This window comes from Lithobates pipiens, unplaced genomic scaffold, assembly GCF_037356315.1.
Source record: "Lithobates pipiens isolate NorthernLeopardFrog02 unplaced genomic scaffold, aLitPip1_a1.2 Scaffold_8, whole genome shotgun sequence".
NCBI lineage: Eukaryota > Metazoa > Chordata > Amphibia > Anura > Ranidae > Lithobates > Lithobates pipiens.
The window spans coordinates 595,131,513-595,156,483 of record NW_027507903.1 but is presented as its reverse complement, the minus strand read 5'-3'; the positions used below and the strand labels follow the sequence as shown (position 1 = coordinate 595,156,483).

Sequence of the window (24,971 nt, the reverse complement as noted above, 5' to 3'; positions counted from 1 at the left end):
TTCTATGGCAACCATTTTGAATAACTACTATTTTCCGCTCTAGAGGGCAGTATTGTATCAGAAATTATGTTAAATGTGATTGACATGACCTTCTGACCTTGGCTTAGCAAATCGCTGTTAATTGTGTAATGGTTGACAATCAAGTGTCACTATCCCCATCCATCCTGGCCCTTCTTAAAAATATATGACTTTGGAAAGTTACCCCACATCTAGTTAATGGTTTGTTACATTCCTAGAACCTGAAGTCACCAGAATATAACTCATAGCCCTAAAAGTTATTCATGAACAAATTATTCATAGGATCTCACACTCGCAACCTTATAATAATAGTATATATGTGGAAAGGTTTATAAATGAATAACTAATACATATATACTATAAACATATTATAAAAGAAAACATCATTTAAAATACAATACGATAGGAATTGTGAATAATCCCTCTGGTTTCTGTAGCTTATTCTGAAAATACTATTTAGGTTTGTGATCTGTGTAAGTCTGTACCAACTCCCCTTATTTCTAAGGGTCCGTTCACACAGGGGCAACTTGGGATCCGACTTCAAGTCGCCCCAAGTCGCCTCAGGTCGGACAACATTTAAAAACCAATGTAAGTGAATGAGAGCTGTCTTAATGCACACTACTGAAGTCGTTCCAACTTCAAAAGAAGTTCCTGTACTACTTGAATCCGACTTGTAGGCGACCGGTACCCATTGATTTCAATGGAGGTCGCCTCCAAGTCGGACTTCTGTCTATACGGAGGCGACTTTGACAGAATTATTAGCTCTGAAGGGGGAAGTCCGCGCCAAATTTCTGAAAAAAATTTGGCGTGGGTTCCCCCTCCGAGAGCATTCCAAGGGGAACCCCCTACGCCGAAAAAACGGCGTGGGGTTCCCCCCAGATCCACACCAGACCCTTATCCAAGCACGCTACCCGGCCGGCCAGGAAAGGGGGTGGGGACGAGCGGGCGCCCCCCCCCCTCCTGAGCCGTACCAGGCCGTGTGCCCTCAACATGGGGGGGTGACTTGGGGGAGGGGGGGCGTGCGGCCCCCCCACCCCAAAGCACCTTGTCCCCATGTCGATGAGGACAAGGGTCTCTTCCCGACAACCCTGGCCGTTGGTTGTCGGGGTCTGCGGGCGGGGGGCTTATCGGAATCCGGGAGCCCCCTTTAATAAGGGGGCCCCCGGATACCGGCCCCCCACCCTATGTGAATGAGTATGGGGTACTATGTACCCCTACCCATTCACCTGTGAAAAAAAGTACAAAAAAAACACAACACAGGGAAAAAATATTTTATTGCACAGCTCCGGGGGTCTTCCGTCTTCGGGGGTCTTCTCGCCGGACTCCTCCGCTATCTTCTTGTAGCACTTTTGCTAGCGGAGGAGTCCGGCTTTCTTCCTCCCTGCCGCCGGCCTCTTCTCCCGACTTCGGGGGTCTTGTCCCCCTCTTTCGGTTCTTCTGCCGGGCCACCGCGCCTTCTTATAGCTCTTTTACAGGCGGTGGCCCGGTCTTCTGTCGCCACCGTCACCGTCGCCGCCGCCTTCCGTTCTTCTCCTTCTTCTTCTCCTGGAGATGTTGACTCGGCGAGCTCTCCGGCCGCAATGCCAGGGACGCGCTGCGCTGCCACTTATATAGGGACAATGGGGCGGTGTCACATGGGTTGATGTCACATGGGTTGGTCACATGGGTTGATGTCCCATGGTAAGGGGGCGGGGTCACCAAGAGGCCCTTGTCCTCATCGACATGGGGACAAGGTGCCTTGGGGTGGGGGGGCGCACGCCCCCCCTCCCCCAAGGCACCCCCCCATGTTGAGGGCACGCGGCCTGGTACGGCTCAGGAGGGGGGGGGCGCCCGCTCGTCCCAACCCCCTTTCCTGGCCGGCCAGGTAGCGTGCTCGGATAAGGGTCTGGTGTGGATCTGGGGGAACCCCCACGCCGTTTTTTCGGTGAAGGGGGTTCCCCTTGGAATCCATACCAGACCTAAGGGCCTGGTATGCTCTCGGAGGGGGAACCCACGCCAAATTTTTTTCAGAAATTTGGCGTGGAGTTCCCCCTTGAGCTCATTCTCTGCTTGGCCACGGCAAAAGTCGCCTGGCCTGGGGCGACTTGTAAGTCGTCCCAAGTCAGGTTGAAGTCATCACAAGTCGTGTTGAAGTCGCCCCAAGTCGCGCTGTGATCTTAACTCAAGTCGTGTCCAAGTTGCCTCACTCAAGTCGCCTACAAGTCGTGTTGCCCCTGTGTGAACGGACCCTAAGTGTCAACGACAAGAGATATAACCTGAGAGAGGCCACAACTAGACTCCTAGTGAAGCAGATAAAACAATTCCTTGTGAGACAGAAAATAACTCTTGCATTGTCTATTCATAAGTTGTGAACTTAATTTCAACTCTAAAAAGAAACTCTATTCACAAGATGGCTTTGGTTCTGTTCAAAGAATCCATGAAAGATATACATGATAGAAAGGTAGAAAGGCCTATATATATATATATATATATATATATATATATATATATATATATATATATATATATCAATATAACTTCTTTTAACCCCAAATGATCTGACAAGACCGAAATAAATTTATATGGTTCAGATGGTGTCCAGCATGTGTGGCAGCAACCAGGTGAGGAGTACAAAGACAAGTGTGTCTTGCCTACATTCAAGCATGGTGGTGGGTGTGTCATGGTGTGGGGCTGCATGAGTGCTGCCGGCACTGGAGAGCTACAGTTCATTGAAGGAACCATGAATGCCAACATGTTCTGTGACATGCTAAAGCAGAGCATGATCCCCTCCCCACAGAGACTGGGCCGCAGGGCAGTATTCCAACATGATAATGATCCCACACAGTGGTGGACTGTCCCTTGCAATTCCCTTGCAGTCTGCTGAATCAGCAGAGACATGTGCCTGGCAGGAGAGGGGGGTGGGGGACTGCTGATCGGAGCAAATGCTTCTCCCATTCACCACTAAATCCCTCTCTCATCTGTCTGTCTATCCTATCTATCTATCTGTATATCTATCTATCTATCTATCTATCTATCTATCTATCTATCTATCTATCTATCTATCTATCTATCTATCTATCTATCTATCTATCTATCTATCTATCTATCTATCCTTTTCCCCCTCCCACCCATGTGTCTGTCTGTCTATCTATCTGTCTATTTATCTGTATGTATATATATATATATCTGTCTATCTCTCATTTGCCCCCTCCCACCCAATATCTATCTATCTATCTATCTATCTATCTATCTATCTATCTATCTATCTATCTATCTATCTATCTATCTATCTATCTATCTATCTATCTATCTATCTATCTGTGTGTCCATTTATCTGTCTGTGTGTCCATTTATCTGTCTGTTTATCTGTCTGTCTGTCTATTTATCTGTCTATCTATTTGCTCTATTGCCTGGCGAGTGATGGCAATGGAGCACCAGGCGCCATTAACCCCAAAGATGACATGACCTCCAAGATAACATCAACCAGTTCCGTGATGTCATCATGGAGGGGTGGAAGAGGACTTCAGTGGCAGCCTGTGAAGCTCTGGTGAACTCCATGCCCAAGAGGGTTAAGGCAGTGCTGGAAAATAATGGTGGCCACACAAAATATTCAAACATTTTGGGCCCAATTTTGACATTTTCACTTAGAGGTGTACTCACTTTTGTTGCCAGCGGTTTAGACATCAATGACTGTGTGTTGAGTTATTTTGAGGAGACAGCAAATTTACACTGTTATACAAGCTGTACACTCACTAGATTATATTGTAGCAAAGTGAAATGTATTCAGTGTTGTCGCACAAAAAGATATAATAAAATATTTACAAAAAATGTGAGGGGTGTACTCACTTTTGTGAGATACTGTGTGTTGCATTAGGAGTGACATGCTGAGCTTGTGCCCACTCCACCAGTCCTGCATACCTCATGCGTGCTTATTCCTCCCCATACGTTGTGACCATGCCACAGATCTTCATAATACAGCTTTGGATCCGGTTGCTATTGGATACTCCTCACTGGAGAGAGAGACAGATAATGACCCCTTCACTACCAGAGGACCTGTCACCTTACCAGGTACCACACCTTGGTTGCTTGGTGTCTTGAACTTGTGCTTGGTTTCTCTTAGCAACTATTCTCTTCTTCTTGCCTTGCAGAGTTACCCCTTTGTAGTGATGTTACTTCATACCCTGTAGTGCTTTACAAACCCTGGTTCTTTTGATACGCCAGAGCCAAAATGCACCCCTTTCAATTACTTCAGACCAGGCTCATAGCAGTTAACATAACTTTACCGATCAAACGTCTTTCCTCTAACATTAATTATAGTAGAGTAGTGGCCCATGCATACCTCATGAGGTGAGGGTCCATTGCGACATTTTCCATGGCTGGATGTCTTCCAAAAACACTGGTGTCTTTAGCAGCACCAACGATTCCACACACAGGTAATCCAGAATCCAGCATCCTAAGACTTCAGCGTTCCTCCTTTTATAGCATAAGGGGGCAGGCTAGGACCAAAAGCCCAGGAACTGAACTTGTAACTTTTAATCCTTTTCATCTGCCTGGGCCAGCCACTAACTCACTATAACTAAACACTTTCAACCTTCCTACAAGGAACTAACTTTGGAGGAGAAGGTTTGGCTCACAATCTGTGTTCCAGTTCATCCCAAAGAAGTTAAGTAGGGTTGAGGTCAGGCCCCTTGAGTTCCTCAACACAAAACTTATGAAATCATGTCATTATGGAGCTGGCGTGGCACCCAGGGGTCATGGTGGAACAGAAAACAGTCTTTACCATAAGCAACTGTTACCACAAGGTTGAAAACACTCAGTTGTCTAAAGTGTCTTTATAGAGAAATCTTTATCAGCCTTTTTGCCCCAGAGGATTCCTAAAATAATTTTCTCATCTTAAGGATGATCAGCTAAATTACTTAATCGGGGTCAGAGAGAAGAATGTACCCTTTACAGCAGTAGTCAGAATGCCAATCTTACAGACAGATAAAAGATTATTGGTGGTCATATTTCTGGCTCTGCCAAGTAACTGTGGACCCAGAATTATAAAGGCACCATCAAATGGGAGGTCAATCCGCCACATCTCAAGAAGCCCTTAGCACCTACAATGTAAGCATGTTATGTTAAGCATGTTAAGCATTCTGTCAACTGTTAATGAGTAATCTCACCACTCGACTGTGTGTCAAGGTGTTTCTGTTCAAGATGAACCTTTCAAAGGCCCTCTTAGGAAACTTCAATGATACTTCCATGTCCAATTGATAGATAGTTGGTGCAACTGTGTAATACCAAGCAAGGGCTTGGAACATCATAACAGTAGCCTAGAATATTGGAAAAAACTGTCAATACATATACAGTGGTGTGAAAAAGTGTTTGCCCCCTTCCTCATTTCCTGTTCCTTTGCATGTTTGTCACACTTAAGTGTTTCGGAACATCAAACCAATTTAAACAATAGTCAAGGACAACACAAGTAAACACAAAATGCAATTTGTAAATGAAGGTGTTTATTATTAAAGGTGAAAAAAAATCCAAACCATCATGGCCCTGTGTGAAAAAGTGATTGCCCCCCTTGTTAAAACATACTATAACTGTGGTTGTCCACACCTGAGTTCAATTTCTCTAGCCACACCCAGGCCTGATTATTGCCACACCTGTTCACAATCAAGGCATCACTTAAATAGGAGCTGCTTGACACAGTAAGGTCCACCAGAAGATCCTTAAAAGCTACACATCTTGCCGAGACCCAAAGAAATTCAGGAACAATTGAGAAAGAAAGTAATTGAGATCTATCAGTCTGGAAAGGGTTATAAAGCCATTTCCAAAGCTTTGGGAATCCAGCGAACCACAGTGAGAGCCATTATCCACAAATGGCGAAGACATGGAACAGTGGTGAACCTTCCCAGGAGTGGCCGGCCGCCCAAAATTACCCCAAGAGCGCAGCGACGACTCATCCAAGAGGTCACAAAAGACCCCACAACAACGTCCAAGGAACTGCAGGCCTCACTTGCCTCAGTTAAGGTCAGCGTTCATGCCTCCACCATCAGGAAAAGACTGGGCAAAAATGGCCTGCATGGCAGAGTTCCAAGGAGAAAACCACTGCTGAGCAAAAAGAACATCAAAGCTCGTCTCAATTTCTCCACAACACATCTTGATGATCCCCAAGACTTTTGGGACAACATTCTGTGGACCGATGAGACAAAAGTGGAACTCTTTGGAAGGTGTGTGTCCAAGTATATCTGGCATAGAAGGAACACTGCATTTCATAAAAAGAACATTATACCAACAGTAAAATATGGTGGTGGTAGTGTGATGGTCTGGGGCTGTTTTGCTGCTTCAGGACCTGGAAGACTTGCCGTGATAAAAGGAACTATGAATTCTGCTGTCTACCAAGAGATCCTGAAGGAGAATGTCCGACCATCTGTTCGTGTACTCAAGCTGAAACGAACTTGGGTTCTGCAGCAGGACAATGATCCTAAACACACCAGCAAGTCCACCACCGAATGGCTGAAGAAAAACAAAATGAAGACTTTGGAGTGGCCTAGCCAAAGTCCTGACCTGAATCCTATTGAGATGTTGTGGTATGACCTTAAAAAGGCCGTTCATGCTCGAAAACCCTCTAATGTAACTGAATTAGGACAATTCTGCAAAGATGAGTGGGCCAAAATTCCTCCAGGACGCTGTAAAAGCCTCATTGCACGTTATCGCAAACGCTTGGTTGCAGTTGTTGCTGCTAAGGGTGGCCCAACCAGTTATTAGGTTTAGGGGGCAATCACTTTTTCACACAGGGCCATGATGGTTTGGATTTTTTTTCACCTTTAATAATAAACACCTTCATTTACAAATTGCATTTTGTGTTTACTTGTGTTGTCCTTGACTATTGTTTAAATTGGTTTGATGTTCCGAAACACTTAAGTGTGACAAACATGCAAAGGAACAGGAAATGAGGAAGGGGGCAAACACTTTTTCACACCACTGTAGGTGTACAGACTCTTATATTATTGTATTGAATGAGGGGTGGGGGATGTTTACCTAAAGCAATTGTAAAGCTTTACATTTTCATTTTGTAAATGAAATCCTTGGTACCGCCTGTATACATACAATATATGTGATCTCACTGAATTGGGTCTTCTTCTGTGATGCTACATACATGCAAACCTTTGTGCTGGGAGCACAGCGCGCTCCCAGCACAGATACTGGGCTTATACTAACGATCGTGAACCAGGGCCCCCGATTCTGATTTTCACCTGATCCCTGTCTAGGGTGTGGTGATAGATTGCAAACTGAAGGTTCCTGTGAAGCTGACCGGTGGTCTCCGGGATAGCTCAGAGTGTCCAACGATAAAGAAAAGAGAGGGAGATGGGAGAATCCTTAAAGTTTAGTAGATACATTCAGAACAAAGGAAAAATGCTTCCACAATAAAATGACAAAATGTCTAAATAGATTTACAACTGTTGAGGCTGCAGTCACCCAGCAAGGGGGCACCATGTGGACTTTCTAGTGCTTGGAGGGGGGGGGGGGGGGACCTGTCTCCGTGCAGGGTCAGTGTGGATACTCTCTATGCCTTAGGCCTTCCTATCCTGGGTGCTCTGTGGGGTTCTCATGTGGGTGAACAAATTGGTAAGAAGAGTCAACGCACAAAAGACCCATCAGTAGTTTGATTGGCAGAGACGCCCGATGTGGTTATTCAAAGGACAGGCATGAGTCGTCTCTGATCAATCACTGTGCAGCTCAACCATGTGTTTTCTTTCTCCTGTGAATGGGGAGAAACATACATTTTATTGCTCTTATTGCAGGGGAGAAAGATGTAAACAATCAAAAGTGCATATAAAAAAGAAATAAATAAATAAAATTGAAGAAAAAAACTATTTCAAGGTTTGATCTAGGTCAATCTCATGGTAAGTTTTAGGGTCAAGGTAAAGGTCAAAGGAAAGTCAATGTCAGGGTCAAAGGTCAGGATCAGTATATTTTGATGTAGGATTTAAAAAAAAAACATTTTTAAAATATATATTGGCGTCAGTATGCTTTAGGTAGGATAAAAAAGCAAAATGCATACTATTGTTTTTGGGCCCTACTACAAGTACAAACAACAACAAACACTCATGTGTGGCATCGCTGCTATCATCAGGAAAATTGATTTTGAGTTGTTCTTTGGAGGTAAGTTATGATAATAGCAAGACATATACAGGTATAAATTAAAAACTCTATATATATTTTTTTTTTATTATTATTTTGGGCCAGTTTTCCTTTGATAATAATAATCAGGAGATATCGATTATCATTTTACCACCAAATGAAAACCCAAGTTTAATTCATTTGGATATGCTAAATAGTTGTGATCATATGTACAGTTTTATTAATACATGTAAAATTTGCAAAATTGTGTTCAGGCATTAAGATTTGTTTTATTTAAAATGACACCACGATTATGACTATGGCTCAAAACAAAGCCTGTGGCCAATTAGGGCTCAGGGGGTTTAGTACATGCCCCACACTATATAAGGCCACCTGCGCGGCGGCCTTGTGTAGTGTGTTGCGTCGCTAACAGAGAGAGAGAGAGAGAGATAGACGAAGAGACAGTGTCTGAATTTCCTTTTAAGCTATTGCAATTACAGTCGGTGTATTATGCCACCTGCACAGTGTACACCTAAAGTTACCCCAATTGCTGGTGTTCTGCTGATTCTATCTGCAGGCAGCTGTACCAATTACAGTCGGTGTACTGTGTCATCTGCACAGTTTGCACCTAAAGCTACCTCAATTGCTGGTGTTCTGCTGGTCCTATACCGCAGGCAGCTGTAGCAATCACAGTTGGTGTATTGTGCCACCTGCACAGTGTACGCCTAAAGCTACCCCAATTGCTGGTGTTTGGCTGATTCTATCTGCAGGCAGCTGTAGCAATTGCAGTCAGTGTACTGTGTCATCTGCACAGTTTTCACCTAAAGCTACCCCAATTGCTGGTGTTCTGCTGATCCTATACCGCAGGAAGGCAGCTGCAGCAATTACAGTTGGTGTATTCTGCCACCTGCACAGTGTACAGCTAAAGATACCCCAATTGCTGGTGTTCATCTGATCCTATACCACAGGCAGCTCCAGTAATTACAGTTGGTGTATTGGGTCATCTGCACAGTGTACGCCTAAAGCTACCCCAATTGCTGGTGTTCTCATAGTAATAAAATTGCAGGCAGGCAGTTGATTCTGCTAGCTGCAGTATAATCAGTATATACGTCCCAGTTTTGTGCAGCTACATCTCCCTGCAGGCCACAAGTATGTCTGGAAGGCCAACAGGGAGAGGCAGACAGTCACAAGCCAATAAAAGAGGGCAAGCCGGCTATGTGTCCAGAGGCAACAGTGCTGGTCGTGGATGCGGTGCATCCTCATCGGCACGTGGCCATGGGACACACTTGTCCTTATTTTCGGCAGCTGGACGCGTTGAGTCGCATCATGCTGAAGATTTGGTAGAGTGGATGACCAAGCCCTCCTCATCCTCCTCATCCTCTCTCACACAGGCTCAGGGTACTGGCAAAGAAGCTGCCAACACGGCCTCTTCCGTCGTCTCAATGACATCAGTAACTCCATCCCTAACCCCACCATGTCCTCCTCCTGAGGAGTCCCCCGAACTGTTTGAGCACAGTGTTGGGTACATACTGCAGGAGGATGCTCAGAGTTTTGAAGGCCCTGATGATGATGATACCCAGCTAGAGGAAGGCAGTAACGTTAGCCCAGAGAGAGGGGATGCCCAAGAAGGACAGCAATCTGGCAGTCATGTTCCACCAGCTGCAGCATACTGCCAGGTTTGCTCTAGTGATAAGGGGGGGGGGGGGGGTGATGAGGTCACTGACTCCATGTGGGTGCCTGATAGAAGAGAGGAGGAGTAGGAGGTGGAGGAGGAGGAGGCACATCTCCGACAAGGCAGGATGCCCTCCAGGGGCCAGCTTAAGGTTAGCACACTGACTGATTCACACCACAGAGCTCCGCCTGTGCAGGGTGCTGCCTCTGCGCGTTATTCTAAAAGGTCTTTGGTGGGTGCCTTTTTTGAGACAAGTGCATCAGATCGCACAGCTGCTATTTGCAACACATGTCTCAAGTGAATCTCACGTGGCCAAAACATCAGCCACTTGGGCACCACATGCTTGACCAGACATATGTTGACCTGCCATGCAGTTTGTTGGCAAGCATACCTAAAAGACCCACAGCAGAACAAAGAACAAAGCGGTCCTCTCCTTGCTCCTCATCAGCTGGGATCTCCAACCCCACTATACCTTCAGTCCTCTCTGAAACCTTCACTGAGAGGAATGAAGGTGTAGAATTAGGTGTGTCACAGCCAAGTATTGTACTTGCGGGACTCTGCTAGTGGTACACTGACGTCCGATTTTACCAGGTAAATTTCCCTGCCCTAGCTGCTGGACCATTGGAAAGACGGTCACTCCCAGCCATCCACATGCCCAGCAATTGAATGCTAGCTTGGCTAAATTGCTAGCACTTCAACTGCTGCCTTTTCAGTTGGTAGACTCGGCCCCCTTCCGTGAGTTTGTACAGTGTGCGGTTCCGGCTCTCTACTGGCATGTGGAAGGCAATGTCCATGCCTCGCTGGACCGGGCGGTCAGCAGTAAGGTGCATATTACTGCTGACTCATGGTACAGCAGGCATGGATAGTGATGTTACCTATCTTTCACGGCGCATTGGGTGACTCTTCTGGCAGCTGGGAAGGATGTAGGACAAGGTGCAGGAGGTTGTTCCGCCACTACGCCTCCAAAATGCTACTACTGGTGATTGTGACACACCCTTCTCCTCCACCCCCTCCTCTTCTTCTTCCTCCATGGCCTCTTCCTGTGCTTTGTCCTCGGAACCAGTGGTGCTCCGTAGTCATTCAAGGGGCTACGCAAGTATGCAGGCAAAAAGATGCCATGCGGTGCTTGCCCTTGGGCAGATATTCTGTCAGCTCTGCAGGGGCAGGCTGAGAGGCAGTTGACGCCATGCCATCTTAAGCCAGGAATGGTGGTTTGCGACAATGGCATCAACCTCCTCTTCGCCCTCCAACAGGGACAACTGTCCCATGTGCCCTGTGTGGCTCATGTCCTTAACTTGGTGGTGCAGCAGTTCTTGGGCAGGTACCCAGGCTTACAGGATGTCCTGAGGCAGGCCAGGAAAGTCTGTGTGCATTTCCGCCAGTCATATAGTGCCAGTGCTCAGATGGCTGACCTCCAAAAGGAATTGAACCTGCCCAAGAATTGCCTAATCTATGACATGCCCACCAGGTGGAACTCAAAGTTGGCTATGCTTCAGCATCTGCAAATGCAGCAAAGGGCCATCAATGAGTACCTGTGCGACTACGGCACCAGGACAGGGTCAGGGGAGCTCGTTTTTTTTCTCCACACCAGTGGGCCATGATCAGGGATGCATGCACTGTCCTGTCACCATTTGAGGAGGCTACGAGGATGGTGAGCAGTGACAGTGCATGCATCAGTGACACTGTACCTCTTGTCCACCTGTTGGAGCACACGCTGCGTGGAATAATGGACAGGGCACATGAGGCAGAACGGAGGTAGGAAGATATATATATATAATGTTTGGGGGTTCCAAGTAATTTTCTAGCAAAAAATATGGATTTTAACTTGTAAACACCAAATGCCAAAAATAGGCTTAGTCATAAAAGGGTTAAATTACTTTTTTTCTGTTAGAAATGTATTTTGTGCAAGGACTGTTTTCAACACAGGAAACATGTGCCACTTCACAGGCATACTATAGATACCCCCCAGGCACGATATTTAAAGGAATATTTCACTTTTTTTTCACTTTGAGCGTCATTAAAATCAGTGCTCTAGAAAAAAACTGACATTTTTAAAACTTTTTTTGCATTGATACATGTCCCCTGGGGCAGGAGCCAGGTCCTCAAACCCTTTTTAAGACAATAACATGCATATTAGCCTTTAAAATGAGCACTTTTGATTTCGAACTTTCGAGTCCCATAGACTTTAATGGGGTTCTAAAATTCATGCAAATTTTCGGTACGTTCGCAGGTTCTGTCGCGAACCGAACCGGTGGGGTTTTCCGCTTATCCCTAGTGCTGGAAGGCATCTGTATGATTTCTGCAAGGCCAACCATTCTTATGTCTACATGCAATTTTACATAGCAGCTTTGTGTTCATAACCGATAATCTTTTTTATATTGGCCAGCTGGGACTACTGGTCATAGAGAGTTTAAAGAGTTTGGGGCTCAGCTATAGTCTATGTGCAGTATAACCAGTCAAAGACATGGTCTCATACTCCGGAGAGCTGCCTAAAACATTCAATTAATGGCCCTTGAATTTGTTTTGGTTTTATTTCTTTTTTTGTTTCACTACGCATGCTTTCTAACACTGAGCAGAGGGCATGTGCTGTACAGATAACATAACTTTGTGGAAGCTTTCTTTGAAGTCATTGAATCAGCTAAAAGCACAACGAGAATCTAACTTGCAGAAACCAGAAGCATAAGTACTCAACACTGGAACACAGCTGCTACTTTTAGGGAGTAGCAGCTGTGATAAAGGGAGAATAACTCCATGAAATTGTTATATCCTACAGCTGCATTCTTTATGCTGTTCTTCTCTCCCCCCCTAATTTTCTTGGTGGTCCAGTACAGAGGTGAATAGAAATATACTCACTTGAGTGGTGTCTCCAGTGGTGCCTCCATAAAAATTTTGCTCTATAAGCCACTGAACAATGCGATCAATTGAATTCCATTGCTCCATTTTTATTAGTGTGAGAAGGGCATACGAAGTTGCCTCAATGGATACAAAGTGGGAGTTTGGGTCTTTCCAATAGTTACCTGTAACAAGTCACGAAAGAAAATAAAAACATAATGGTTGATGCAATATTGATCACTGCTCCTATTAAATATAGCAAGAATGTCAAGTGCACATGCTTTCGAAAAAGCCACGTACACACGATCGGATTTTCCGATGGGAAATGTGTGATGACAGGCTGTTGGTGAAAAATCCAACTGTTTGTATGCTCCATCAGACAATTTTTGTTGGATTTTCTGTGGACAAATGTTGGATGGCAGGTTTTAAAATTTTCCGCAGACAAATGTCTGTTGTCAGATTTTCTGATCGTGTGTACACAAGTCTGTCAGACAAAAGTCCAAAGTACAAGCAAAGTCCTTGCTCGAAAGCAAGGACGAGCCAGAAGCGGTCACTCTTGTAAACTAGCGTTCGTAATGGATAATTAACATTCGTGACATGGCAAATTATGAAATCTCCAAATGCAGCGCACAATTCTCTTATTCTTTAACCACTTTCAGACCGGACCATTTTGCTGGTAAATGACCAGAGGTCTTTTTACACTTTGGCACTGTGCTGCTTTAACTGGTAATTGCGCGGTCATGCAATGTTGTACCCAAACAAAATTTGCGTCCTTTTCTTCCCACAAATAGAGCTTTCTTTTGATGGTATTTGATTGCCTCTGCGATTTTTATTTTTTGCGATATAAACGTAAAAAGAGCGCAAATTTTGAAAAAAAATGATATTTTCTACTTTTTGTTATTAGAAAAATCCAATAAACTCAATTTTAGTCATACATTTAGGCCAAAATGTATTCAGCCACATGTCTTTGGTAAAAAAAAAGTCAATAATTGTATATTTATTGGTTTGCGCAAAAGTTGTCACATCTACAAACTAAGGTACGTTTTCTGGAATTTACACAGCTTTTAGTTTACGACTGCCTATCTCATTTCTTGAGGTGCTAAAATGGCAGGGCAGTACAAAACCCCCCCAAATGACCCCATTTTGGAAAGTAGACCCCCTAAGGAAATTGATAAGAGGCATGTTGAGCCCATTGAATATTTTATTTTTTTGCCTCAAGCGATTGAATAATGACAAAAAAATTTTTTTTTTTTTTTTTTTTTACACAAAGTTGTCACTAAATGATATATTGCTCACACATGCTATGGGCATATGTGAAATGACACCCCAAAATAAATTCTGCTGCTTCTCCTGAGTACGGGGATACCACATATGTGGGACTTTTTGGGAGCCTACCCGCGTACGGGGCCCCGAAAACCAAGCACCGCCTTCAGGCTTTCTAAGGGCGTAAATTTTTGAGTTCACTTCTCACTACCTATTACAGTTTTGAAGGCCATAAAATGCCAAGATGGCACAAAACCCCCACAAATGACCCCATTTTAGAAAGTAGACACCCCAAGCTATTTGCTGAGAGGCATGTTGAGTTCATGGAATATTTTATATTTTGCCACAAGTTGCGGGAAAATTACAAACTTTTTTTTTTTTTTTCACAAAGTTGTCACTAAATGATATATTGCTCATGCATGCCATGGGCATATGTGAAATGACACCCCAAAATAAATTCTGCTGCTTCTCCTGAGTACGGGGATACCACATATGTGGGACTTTTTGGGAGTCTAGCCGCGTACGGGGCCCCGAAAACCAAGCACCGCCTTCAGGCTTTCTAAGGGCGTAAATTTTTGAGTTCACTTCTCACTACCTATTACAGTTTTGAAGGCCATAAAATGCCAAGATGGCACAAAACCCCCACAAATTACCCCATTTTAGAAAGTAGACACCCCAAGCTATTTGCTGAGAGGCATGTTGAGTTCATGGAATATTTTATATTTTGCCACAAGTTGCGGGAAAATTACAAACTTTTTTTTTTTTTTTCACAAAGTTGTCACTAAATGATATAGTGCTCATGCATGCCATGGGCATATGTGAAATGACACCCCAAAATAAATTCTGCTGCTTCTCCTGAGTACGGGGATACCACATATGTGGGACTTTTTGGGAGCCTAGCCACGTACGGGGCCCCGAAATGCAAGCACCGCCTTCAGGCTTTCTAAGGGCGTTACAGTTTTGAAGGCCATAAAATGCCAAGATGGCACAAACCCCCCCCAAATGACCCCATTTTGGAAAGTAGACACCCCTAAATTTAGGGGTACACTAGTGAGACTAGGTAATAAATGGCGGGTGCCCTGAAACTATAAAAAAATAACTAACCAACCAGCGTCACCTGTAACAGTTATATGGTGATCACTGGTGAAAGGGTTAACTAGGGGGCAATCAGGGGGCTTTATGCGGTAGTATATGGGGGTCCCTGGCGCTATAAAAAGCTGCGGTGAACCTAAATACCTACCTGCCTTACTAGCGTCACCTGTGACACTAATACAGCGATCAGAAAAACGATCGCTTATTAGGCTGGGTTCACACTGGAGCGATGCGGGAACGCCACGAATGCGCGGCGGGTTCCCGCATCGCATGCCTCCCGGCGGCAGTTCACACTGCCCTATGCGAACTGCTGGGAGTGTCAGTGAAATGTTAATGACACCCCCAGATCAGTTCGCATATCGCAGTGCGATCTGCAAACTTGGATCGCATGGTGTGAACACCCATGCGATCCGATTCTGCTGCGGACCAAAAAAAGGGTCCCGTGCGAGTTTGCGGCGGGTGCGGCGGGAGCGACACGAATTCAGCCATACTATCTGTATAGCTGAACTCGAATCGCACAGAGATCGGATGTGATTTGCACTGCAGTGCGGTGCAAATCACATCCGCTCTCATAAACCGCTGCAATGTGAACCCAGCCTTAGTGACACTGGCGACGGGGGGTGATCACGGGGTTAAAACTTTATTGGGGGGGTTAGGGGGGTACCTTAGAACTAAAGGGGGCTAACCCTAACTGCCCTAACAGTTATTACAGTCACAAATGACACCCGCCGGGTGATCAGGGGGTTAAACCTTTATTAGGTAATAAATGGCGGGTGCCCTGAAACTATAAAAAAATAACTAACCAACCAGCGTCACCTGTAACAGTTATATGGTGATCACTGGTGAAAGGGTTAACTAGGGGGCAATCAGGGGGCTTTATGCGGTAGTATATGGGGGTCCCTGGCGCTATAAAAAGCTGCGGCGAACCTAAATACCTACCTGCCTAACTAGCGTCACCTGTGACACTAATACGGCGATCAGAAAAATGATCGCTTATTAGGCTGGGTTCACACTGGAGCGATGCGGGAACGCCACGAATGCGCGGCGGGTTCCCGCATCGCATGCCTCCCGGCGGCAGTTCACACTGCCCTATGCGAACTGCTGGGAGTGTCAGTGAAATGTTAATGACACCCCCAGATCAGTTCGCATATCGCAGTGCGATCTGCAAACTCGGATCGCATGGTGTGAACACCCATGCGATCCGATTCTGCTGCGGGCCAAAAAAAGGGTCCCGTGCGAATTTGCGGCGGGTGCGGCGAATGGCTGAACTCGAATCGCACAGAGATCGGATGTGATTTGCACTGCAGTGCGGTGCGAATCACATTCGTTCTCATAAACCGCTGCAATGTGAACCCAGCCTTAGTGACACTGGCGACGGGGGGTGATCACGGGGTTAAACCTTTATTGGGGGGGTTAGGGGGGTACATTAGAACTAAAGGGGGCTAACCTTAACTGCCCTAACAGTTATTACAGTCACAAATGACACCAATGCAAAAAAAAAAAAAAAAAAATGACATTGGTGTCACTGTGACTGGGGGGCAGGGGTAATTGGGGGGGTGATCGGGGGGGTGTGAGTGTGCCTGGAATGTTCTACTGTATGTGTAGAGTGTTGGTGCAACTCACCGATCCACTCTCCTCCGTGTCGGAACGAAAAATACCGACACGGAGGAGAGAATACATCACTTCCTCTCCTGTGTTTACATTACAGGAGAGGAAGTGATGTCACGGGGGATTTCTATTCGTCGGGAGCGATCGCGAGGGGGTGGCCATGAACGAATGGCCGTCCCCTCGTCCGGGATCGCTCCCGCACGAATACCGACCGCCGCAGGCACCGGGCGGGGGCCCGATCGGGCCCCCGACCCGCGGGAAGGCAGGGACGTACATGTACGCCCATATGCCTGCCCGTGCCATGCTGTCGACGTACATCGTCGTGCGGCGGTCGGGAAGTGGTTAATGGGATAATAATGAAGCTGCTTTGCTGGTGATACTGATGGAGTTATTGCAAACAAATTTTCAAAGGCTTTTTTTTCTAGTTATATCAAGAATAATATTATTATGATTTTTAAATTTTTTATTTGGGCAAGTTACCACGACACCATTATCCCATGTTGGTGTCCCTTGTTAATTTTACATTGTATTTTTTTAAATGTAACTGCCTACTCCATAACTGTCATTTGAAGAAAAACACAGAGCCAAGTATTATTCTCCACATTTTTTTTATTGTGCATTAAAAAAGAAAACAAATAAAATGAGACACGCTATCTGCCAATAGAACTTAACCAAAAAGTGCCTTCTATGCATCGAAAAATATAGAAAATATAACAAATCAAATCATTATTATTCAACCAAAAAATAAAATAAAAGCCTCATGCATATGTCCTGCTTCTTAATATAGGGGGTCAACAATCCCAAGAGTTGGTGAAAGCAGGGGTCCGCCATCCGGAGATAATTCCGAAAATCATCCGGATTATTCTTCTGGAGCTCCTGCAGCAAAGGCATATGACAACATTGGTCACAATTAATAAAGCAACCAATTTTTGGTCCTAGAACTCTTCCTCATCCTCCTGTTCCTGGAGTGGACTAGGTTCAAACCAATAACTCCAAGGCCAATAATAAACAACACGTTATCTCCTCCGATTCCGCAACATGTATGTCTGGTTGATGAACGGAATGAAACTTTCAAAAACGAACTGAAAAGCGCGTAACGAAAAGTGTGAAAAGAAAAGCGCAAAATGAAAAGCCCAAATCAACACTCACCAAATTTCTACTAACACGAAATTAGCAGAAGGCGCCCAAAGGGTGGCGCTAAAGAGCTGAAAAATCACGTAGTACGTCACTACGTTCGTGTTTGTTGGCAGTTTGTATGCAAGACAAAATCCAGGCACACGCCTTCAGACAAATCATGTGTACGAGGCTTAACACTGAATAGTAGGCATGTGCTGTACATAAATCATGTGTTTGTGGTAGCTGCCACAGAAGTGCTTGAATCAGTTTTTTTCGATTAGGTAAGCAGCAATGTTCAGAACGCAGCAAACTGTGATAACCAATAAGGGGTTAATTTTTCACTGAGTTGACTTTTGCAAAATGAACCATTATCAGCAGTTGTTTTACGACATCATGATTGTACTATTTCAATAATGAGCCTAAAATCAATGGAATCTGATAAAAAAAAAAAAAAAAAAATTACAATTACAGTATAATATAATGTTTTTTGCAAGTTGTATCAAAAAGCATAGGTAAAATGGAATTGAATTTAAAGCTGAACTGAAGATGGGGAAAAAAAATATAAAAATGATTGCTATTCTGCCTACTTTTATCTAACTTTTCTGTTTCATTAACTGCCTAAGGACCACCCCATAGCTGACATACTACTACAGGGAGTCCCCCCTGCCTATATATTTGGGATTCTGCACTTCCGCTGGGGAGGCACGCGTGCCTGCGGCAGCACGCTTCTGCTGTGATTCTTTACAGCAGAATCCAATCTGGGGGTGGCAGGCATTGGATGTCAGCTGGCACCCGCCGATCGTCAGGCAAAAACACAGAAAAGAGATCTGGGATGGATTTTTGGATTTGAATAAGATCCATCACTTCCCTGAGTAAAAGCAGCCTACATAGTAAAAGAAAAACACTGGCTAGGCCCACAGTTAACCCTTTGATCACCCTAAATGTTTAACCCCTTCCCAGCTAATGCCACTTGTACAGTGAAAGTGCATCTTTTTAGCATTGATCACTGTATTAGTGTCACTGGTTTCCACAAAGTGTCAAAAGTGTGTCTGACTGTACACCGCAATATCATAAGACAAAAAAAAAAGGAGTGGTATTATCCACAAAACGTGCGTCGGGCTATTAGGATGCATTCTTATGCCTATTGATAGGAATCAACTTAGACTCATTATCTACAACCAAATGATCATATGTTTTTTACTATTGTTTATATTGCATAGTGCCATTTATAGGACGTGTATACATATGAATCTGTAATAATTAATTTCACCAAATTAAATCCTTTGACAATTTTATATGCCGTCCCTTTGACATGGATATGTAATGAATTCATGAGGTCAATACCATGTATGCGTGTTTATACATATTAAACCTTTCCTACTATGTGCATTATTGTTATATATTGATCCATATGCCAACTAAATATACTTTCTAATTACCTCACCCCCACAAATCAATGGCCTCATTTAAAGTCCCACCTTCCTTTTTTTTTGTACCTGAGGCAGGGATGGAGGCACAGACCGTGTGCTTCATTTAAAGTCCCAAACCTCCCCCTATTATTCAATATCATAAGACACCGATCGCTGCCATTACTAAGAAATAAATAAATAAAAATTGCAGTATATACAGTATATCATAGTTTGTAGATGCTATAACTTTTGCGCAAACTAATCAATATAGGCTTATTGGGATTTATTTACCAAAAATATGTAGCAGAATATATATTGGCTTAAATTAATGAAACAAGGTGGGGCGTGGAGTATGGCCGCGTTGTAAGAGAGCTCCGTCCACCGCACAACTACCGGAGCTTACTACCGCATACCTGGGCGGCGATCCACAGCGATTTTTACCTCAACGAGGTCGGGCAGACGTGGGGAACATGTCCCGAAGAAAAGAGGCAAAACGGCTGAGCAGGGTGACGGATTTCTACCGCCATCCCTGCAACACACAGGCCCAAGATGGCGCTGGTAAGAGGAATGACAGGGAACGTGGCAGGCAGGATGATGAACATTCCCCTAGCACTTATCACACACATCCTCGGTCAGGATCTTCCCCAGGGGACAAGCTTATTTCCCCCCTAGCATCCTCCACGTCCAGCCCAGTGAAGGCAAAGCAACCACATATGCAGGGGAGAGAGGAGCAGGATCTCAGCAATGCTTCCCTAAATGATACCAGAGAGCTCCAGGACTCCATACTGGAATTCCCCACTAAAAACCAGCCGGTAATAGACACTACTTTAAAAGATATGCTGGTGTCTCTCTCCGCAGTACACTGCATGCTGACATACTGTCTCTTGCAAACAACTTTAAAGAAGAGGTTAAGGCGGTAGGAGACAGAGTCTCTCACATAGAGCATAAAATGAGTGAATTTGCCGGAACCATTAATGAGGTATTGATGCCCATAATGAGAGAGATGATGAGTTAACCTTAATGAAGGGAAAATTGGCCGACCTTGAAGATCGCTCAAGAAGAAATAATATAAAGATCCGTGGGATACTGGAATCGGTCAAACCACCAGATTTACAAGCTCACTTTCAAAAAATCCTGCAGAACGCCTTATCTGAAGCTTCTGTAAACAATCTTGCTATCGATCGGATCCATAGGCTTCCTAAGCTCAGACATATCCCAGACCACTTGCCAAGAGACACTGTTGTAAGAATTCACTTTTTTCAAACCAAAGAAAGATTCCTTCTACATGTGAGAAATCCTGAAAACTTGCCAGAGTCAGCACACGGCCTGTCTTTTTTCCCTGATTTATCTTCATTCACAATGCAAAGGAGACGGAGCATGGCAACTATCACGAAACCCTTGAGGAACCACCATATTCCTTACAAATGGGAATACCCGGCCAAGCTTCTGGTTTCCAAAGATGGGAAAACATTTGCAATCAAATCGGTGGAGGAAGGCATTCAACTCTTGCGCGATTGGCGAATCCTAGCAGGGGAAGAAGATGCACAGTCTTCGGAATCGTCTCCACGTCCAGGATCCCCCGCCTGGCCGAGGCCCATTTCAGAGTGACTGCCCAGGTACTCATTACATTACTTGAACATAGAGCTCCGGGACATGGTGGAAATTGTCCAGCTCTCTTTAAGCCCTCCATTATCTAAGGGTTCACTTCCCTACAGATTCTTTTGAATCGCCTGTTTTTACTTCTTTTTTCTTTTGCTTTTTGTTTGCACACTTTCAAGTGTACAGAGTGTTGGTCATTGTTACGTGGCGCCTCAGTAGTAGGCCTACGGACTACCAATATATTTACAAGCAGCACAACAATTGGAGACCAGACTAGCTTTTCAGTGATATACTTATTTTCCTGTTTTGTTTTTTTTGCTCCGTTTGAATTTTTCTGCTCATATCCACAGCAGTTTAGTGTGGACCAGTTCCTATAATCTCTGATATAACCCCGAACTACTGGGCAAAGCCCAACCTCGGTGCTCTGTACGATGGGTTTTAAAGTTACTTTATTTAATGTCAGAGGGCTGAACAGTCTGCATAAACGAGGACTACTTTGGAAGGAAGCGAAGAAATTGCAGAGTGATATTTTGTGTCTGCAGGAAAACGCATTTTCGTGATTCCAAACATCCACAACTGCAAAATAGCCACTTCCCTACAGTTTATTGTTAAAACGCACAGAAGAAACATAGAGTGGCTATCTTAATCAGAAAGTTGATCTCATTCAAATGTACTCATGTTGAAACTGACCAGTCAGGAAGATATATTATTGTGATAGAAGAAATCAATAACACAGTATACACTTTTGTAAATGTATATTTGCCTAATGCCAAGCAACTATCCTTTTTGCATAAGGTGTGGAAGAAGGTGAATGCAGTGCGCAAGGGGTATCTGATATTGTGCGGTGATTTTAACGCTATACCCAACCAATCTTTAGATGTATCTCTGAGTCCTTCTAGAGCCAGAGACAGGATTACCCTTGCGCGCTTCATGGCCTCTGAAAGCCTGTTCGATGTGTGGAGGTGTCAACATTCCACAGAACGCGATTATTCCTACTACTCTAGTGTCCACAAAACATACTCGAGAATCGATGTCTTTCTAACTGATAAATTCTTACTTCAAAAAGTCAGCCTGTCATCTATCCACAACATCACATGGTCGGACCATGCTCCGATATCCATTGTGGTGGAGGGGTGGCGCACAGAAACTAGGGCCAATAGATGGAAAAATTACACTTTTCTTTTTTCAAATCCGAAATGTAATAAGGAAATTGCAGCTGAACTGAAAAGCTTATTTGAAATCAATGCCCAGTCTGTGTCGGACCCCTTCATCCTCTGGAACTCTCACAAGGCTTTCATGAGGGAAATTCTCATAAAAATGAGTTGTACGGCCAGAAAACAGACCAATTTGAAGGTGCAAACCCTTATCTCCCAAATAGAGCATTTAGACTCCATGAATAAAAAAGCACCTGATCCCTCTACAAGTTCTAAACTAGACAACTTAAGACATGAGCTAAGATTATTACTGATTGCACAACAAGATCGGTCATTTAAAAAATGGAAAGCTTGATTTTACCAACAAGGCAACCGTGCAGGGAAACTTCTAGCTAGACAAATAAAAGAAAAATCAGTCCAACAGAAAATCCCCTTTATTTACCACCCAACTACTGGTTCTAAACTATCCAATCCAAAGGATATTGCCAATGCCTTCAGGGATTACTACAATGCCCTTTACAATTTAAAAGATGAACCGTCCATCCCACAACCATCCCCAGATATGATACGTGAGTTTCTAGAGAGAATATCACTCCCTAAAATTACTCAATTACAACTTGACACTCTAAATGACCCTATTTCTTTAAGCGAATTATCTAAAACAATATTGGCCATGCCGTTAAACAAATCACCTGGTCCTGACAGATTCTCGGCAGAATACTACCGGGCATTCTACCCAATTCTAGGCCGGCATCTTCTTAAAACCTTTGAGAAAGCCACAGCAGACTCCTCCTTCCCATCGGAAATGTTAACCGCCACAATTGTAACACTACCAAAACCTGGCAAGCCACCTGACAAACCACAGAATCTCTTTATTGAACGTAGACCTGAAGGTCTTTGCAAAAATTCTGGCTAATAGATTGTCAAGCATTCTGACTTCATTGATCAGAAATGGTCAGGTGGGCTTTATTCCGGGGCGTCAGGCGTCGGATGCAACCAGGAGGATCATAAATCTGATTCATGCGGCAGAGGCTTCTGGTGACCCTTCTCTGCTTCTAACATTAGATGCAGAGAAGGCTTTTGATAGGGTCCACTGGGGATACCTGGGTCAGGTGCTCGACAAATTTGGTATTCTAGGGACTATTAATTCAGCTATCTCAGCCTTATATTCTAACCCCTCGACCATGGTTTACACTGAAGGCATGTTCTCTGACTCCTTTCACATCACTAATGGCACACGTCAGGGGTGCCCGCTGTCACCCTTGATTTTTGCCCTTTTGATGGAACCTCTGTATGTCTGGTTGATGAACGGAATGAAACTTTCAAAAACATGTATGTCTGGTTGATGAACGGAATGAAACTTTCAAAAACGAACTGAAAAGCGCGTAACGAAAAGTGTGAAAAGAAAAGCGCAAAATGAAAAGCCCAAATCAACACTCACCAAATTTCTACTAACACGAAATTAGCAGAAGGCGCCCAAAGGGTGGCGCTAAAGAGCTGAAAAATCACGTAGTACGTCACTACGTTCGTGTTTGTTGGCAGTTTGTATGCAAGACAAAATCCAGGCACACGCCTTCAGACAAATCATGTGTACGAGGCTTAACACTGAATAGTAGGCATGTGCTGTACATAAATCATGTGTTTGTGGTAGCTGCCACAGAAGTGCTTGAATCAGTTTTTTTCGATTAGGTAAGCAGCAATGTTCAGAACGCAGCAAACTGTGATAACCAATAAGGGGTTAATTTTTCACTGAGTTGACTTTTGCAAAATGAACCATTATCAGCAGTTGTTTTACGACATCATGATTGTACTATTTCAATAATGAGCCTAAAATCAATGGAATCTGATAAAAAAAAAAAAAAAAAATTACAATTACAGTATAATATAATGTTTTTTGCAAGTTGTATCAAAAAGCATAGGTAAAATGGAATTGAATTTAAAGCTGAACTGAAGATGGGGAAAAAAAATATAAAAATGATTGCTATTCTGCCTACTTTTATCTAACTTTTCTGTTTCATTAACTGCCTAAGGACCACCCCATAGCTGACATACTACTACAGGGAGTCCCCCCTGCCTATATATTTGGGATTCTGCACTTCCACTGGGGAGGCACGCGTGCCTGCGGCAGCACGCTTCTGCTGTGATTCTTTACAGCAGAATCCAATCTGGGGGTGGCAGGCATTGGATGTCAGCTGGCACCCGCCGATCGTCAGGCAAAAACACAGAAAAGAGATCTGGGATGGATTTTTGGATTTGAATAAGATCCATCACTTCCCTGAGTAAAAGCAGCCTACATAGTAAAAGAAAAACACTGGCTAGGCCCACAGTTAACCCTTTGATCACCCTAAATGTTTAACCCCTTCCCAGCTAATGCCACTTGTACAGTGAAAGTGCATCTTTTTAGCATTGATCACTGTATTAGTGTCACTGGTTTCCACAAAGTGTCAAAAGTGTGTCTGACTGTACACCGCAATATCATAAGACAAAAAAAAAAGGAGTGGTATTATCCACAGAACGTGCGTCGGGCTATTAGGATGCATTCTTATGCCTATTGATAGGAATCAACTTAGACTCATTATCTACAACCAAATGATCATATGTTTTTTACTATTGTTTATATTGCATAGTGCCATTTATAGGACGTGTATACATATGAATCTGTAATAATTAATTTCACCAAATTAAATCCTTTGACAATTTTATATGCCGTCCCTTTGACATGGATATGTAATGAATTCATGAGGTCAATACCATGTATGCGTGTTTATACATATTAAACCTTTCCTACTATGTGCATTATTGTTATATATTGATCCATATGCCAACTAAATATACTTTCTAATTACCTCACCCCCACAAATCAATGGCCTCATTTAAAGTCCCACCTTCCTTTTTTTTTGTACCTGAGGCAGGGATGGAGGCACAGACCGTGTGCTTCATTTAAAGTCCCAAACCTCCCCCTATTATTCAATATCATAAGACACCGATCGCTGCCATTACTAAGAAATAAATAAATAAAAATTGCAGTATATACAGTATATCATAGTTTGTAGATGCTATAACTTTTGCGCAAACTAATCAATATAGGCTTATTGGGATTTATTTACCAAAAATATGTAGCAG

At 43.9% G+C, this 24,971-nt stretch overlaps 1 protein-coding gene across 2 annotated transcripts in view; it reads right to left on the bottom strand.

Annotated features, from left to right (window-relative positions):
• The window catches only part of LOC143961249 (A.superbus venom factor 1-like), a 251,857-nt gene that overhangs the window by 64,135 nt on the left and 162,751 nt on the right, over positions 1-24,971 (bottom strand). For both annotated transcript variants that reach the window (XM_077470484.1, XM_077470485.1), the window contains exons 28-29: positions 12,629-12,792; positions 5,163-5,312 (exon numbers count right to left, since the gene is read on the bottom strand). In XM_077470484.1, coding sequence (XP_077326610.1) covers positions 5,163-5,312; positions 12,629-12,792 — 314 coding nt within the window. The remainder of the gene's footprint in view (positions 1-5,162; positions 5,313-12,628; positions 12,793-24,971) is intronic.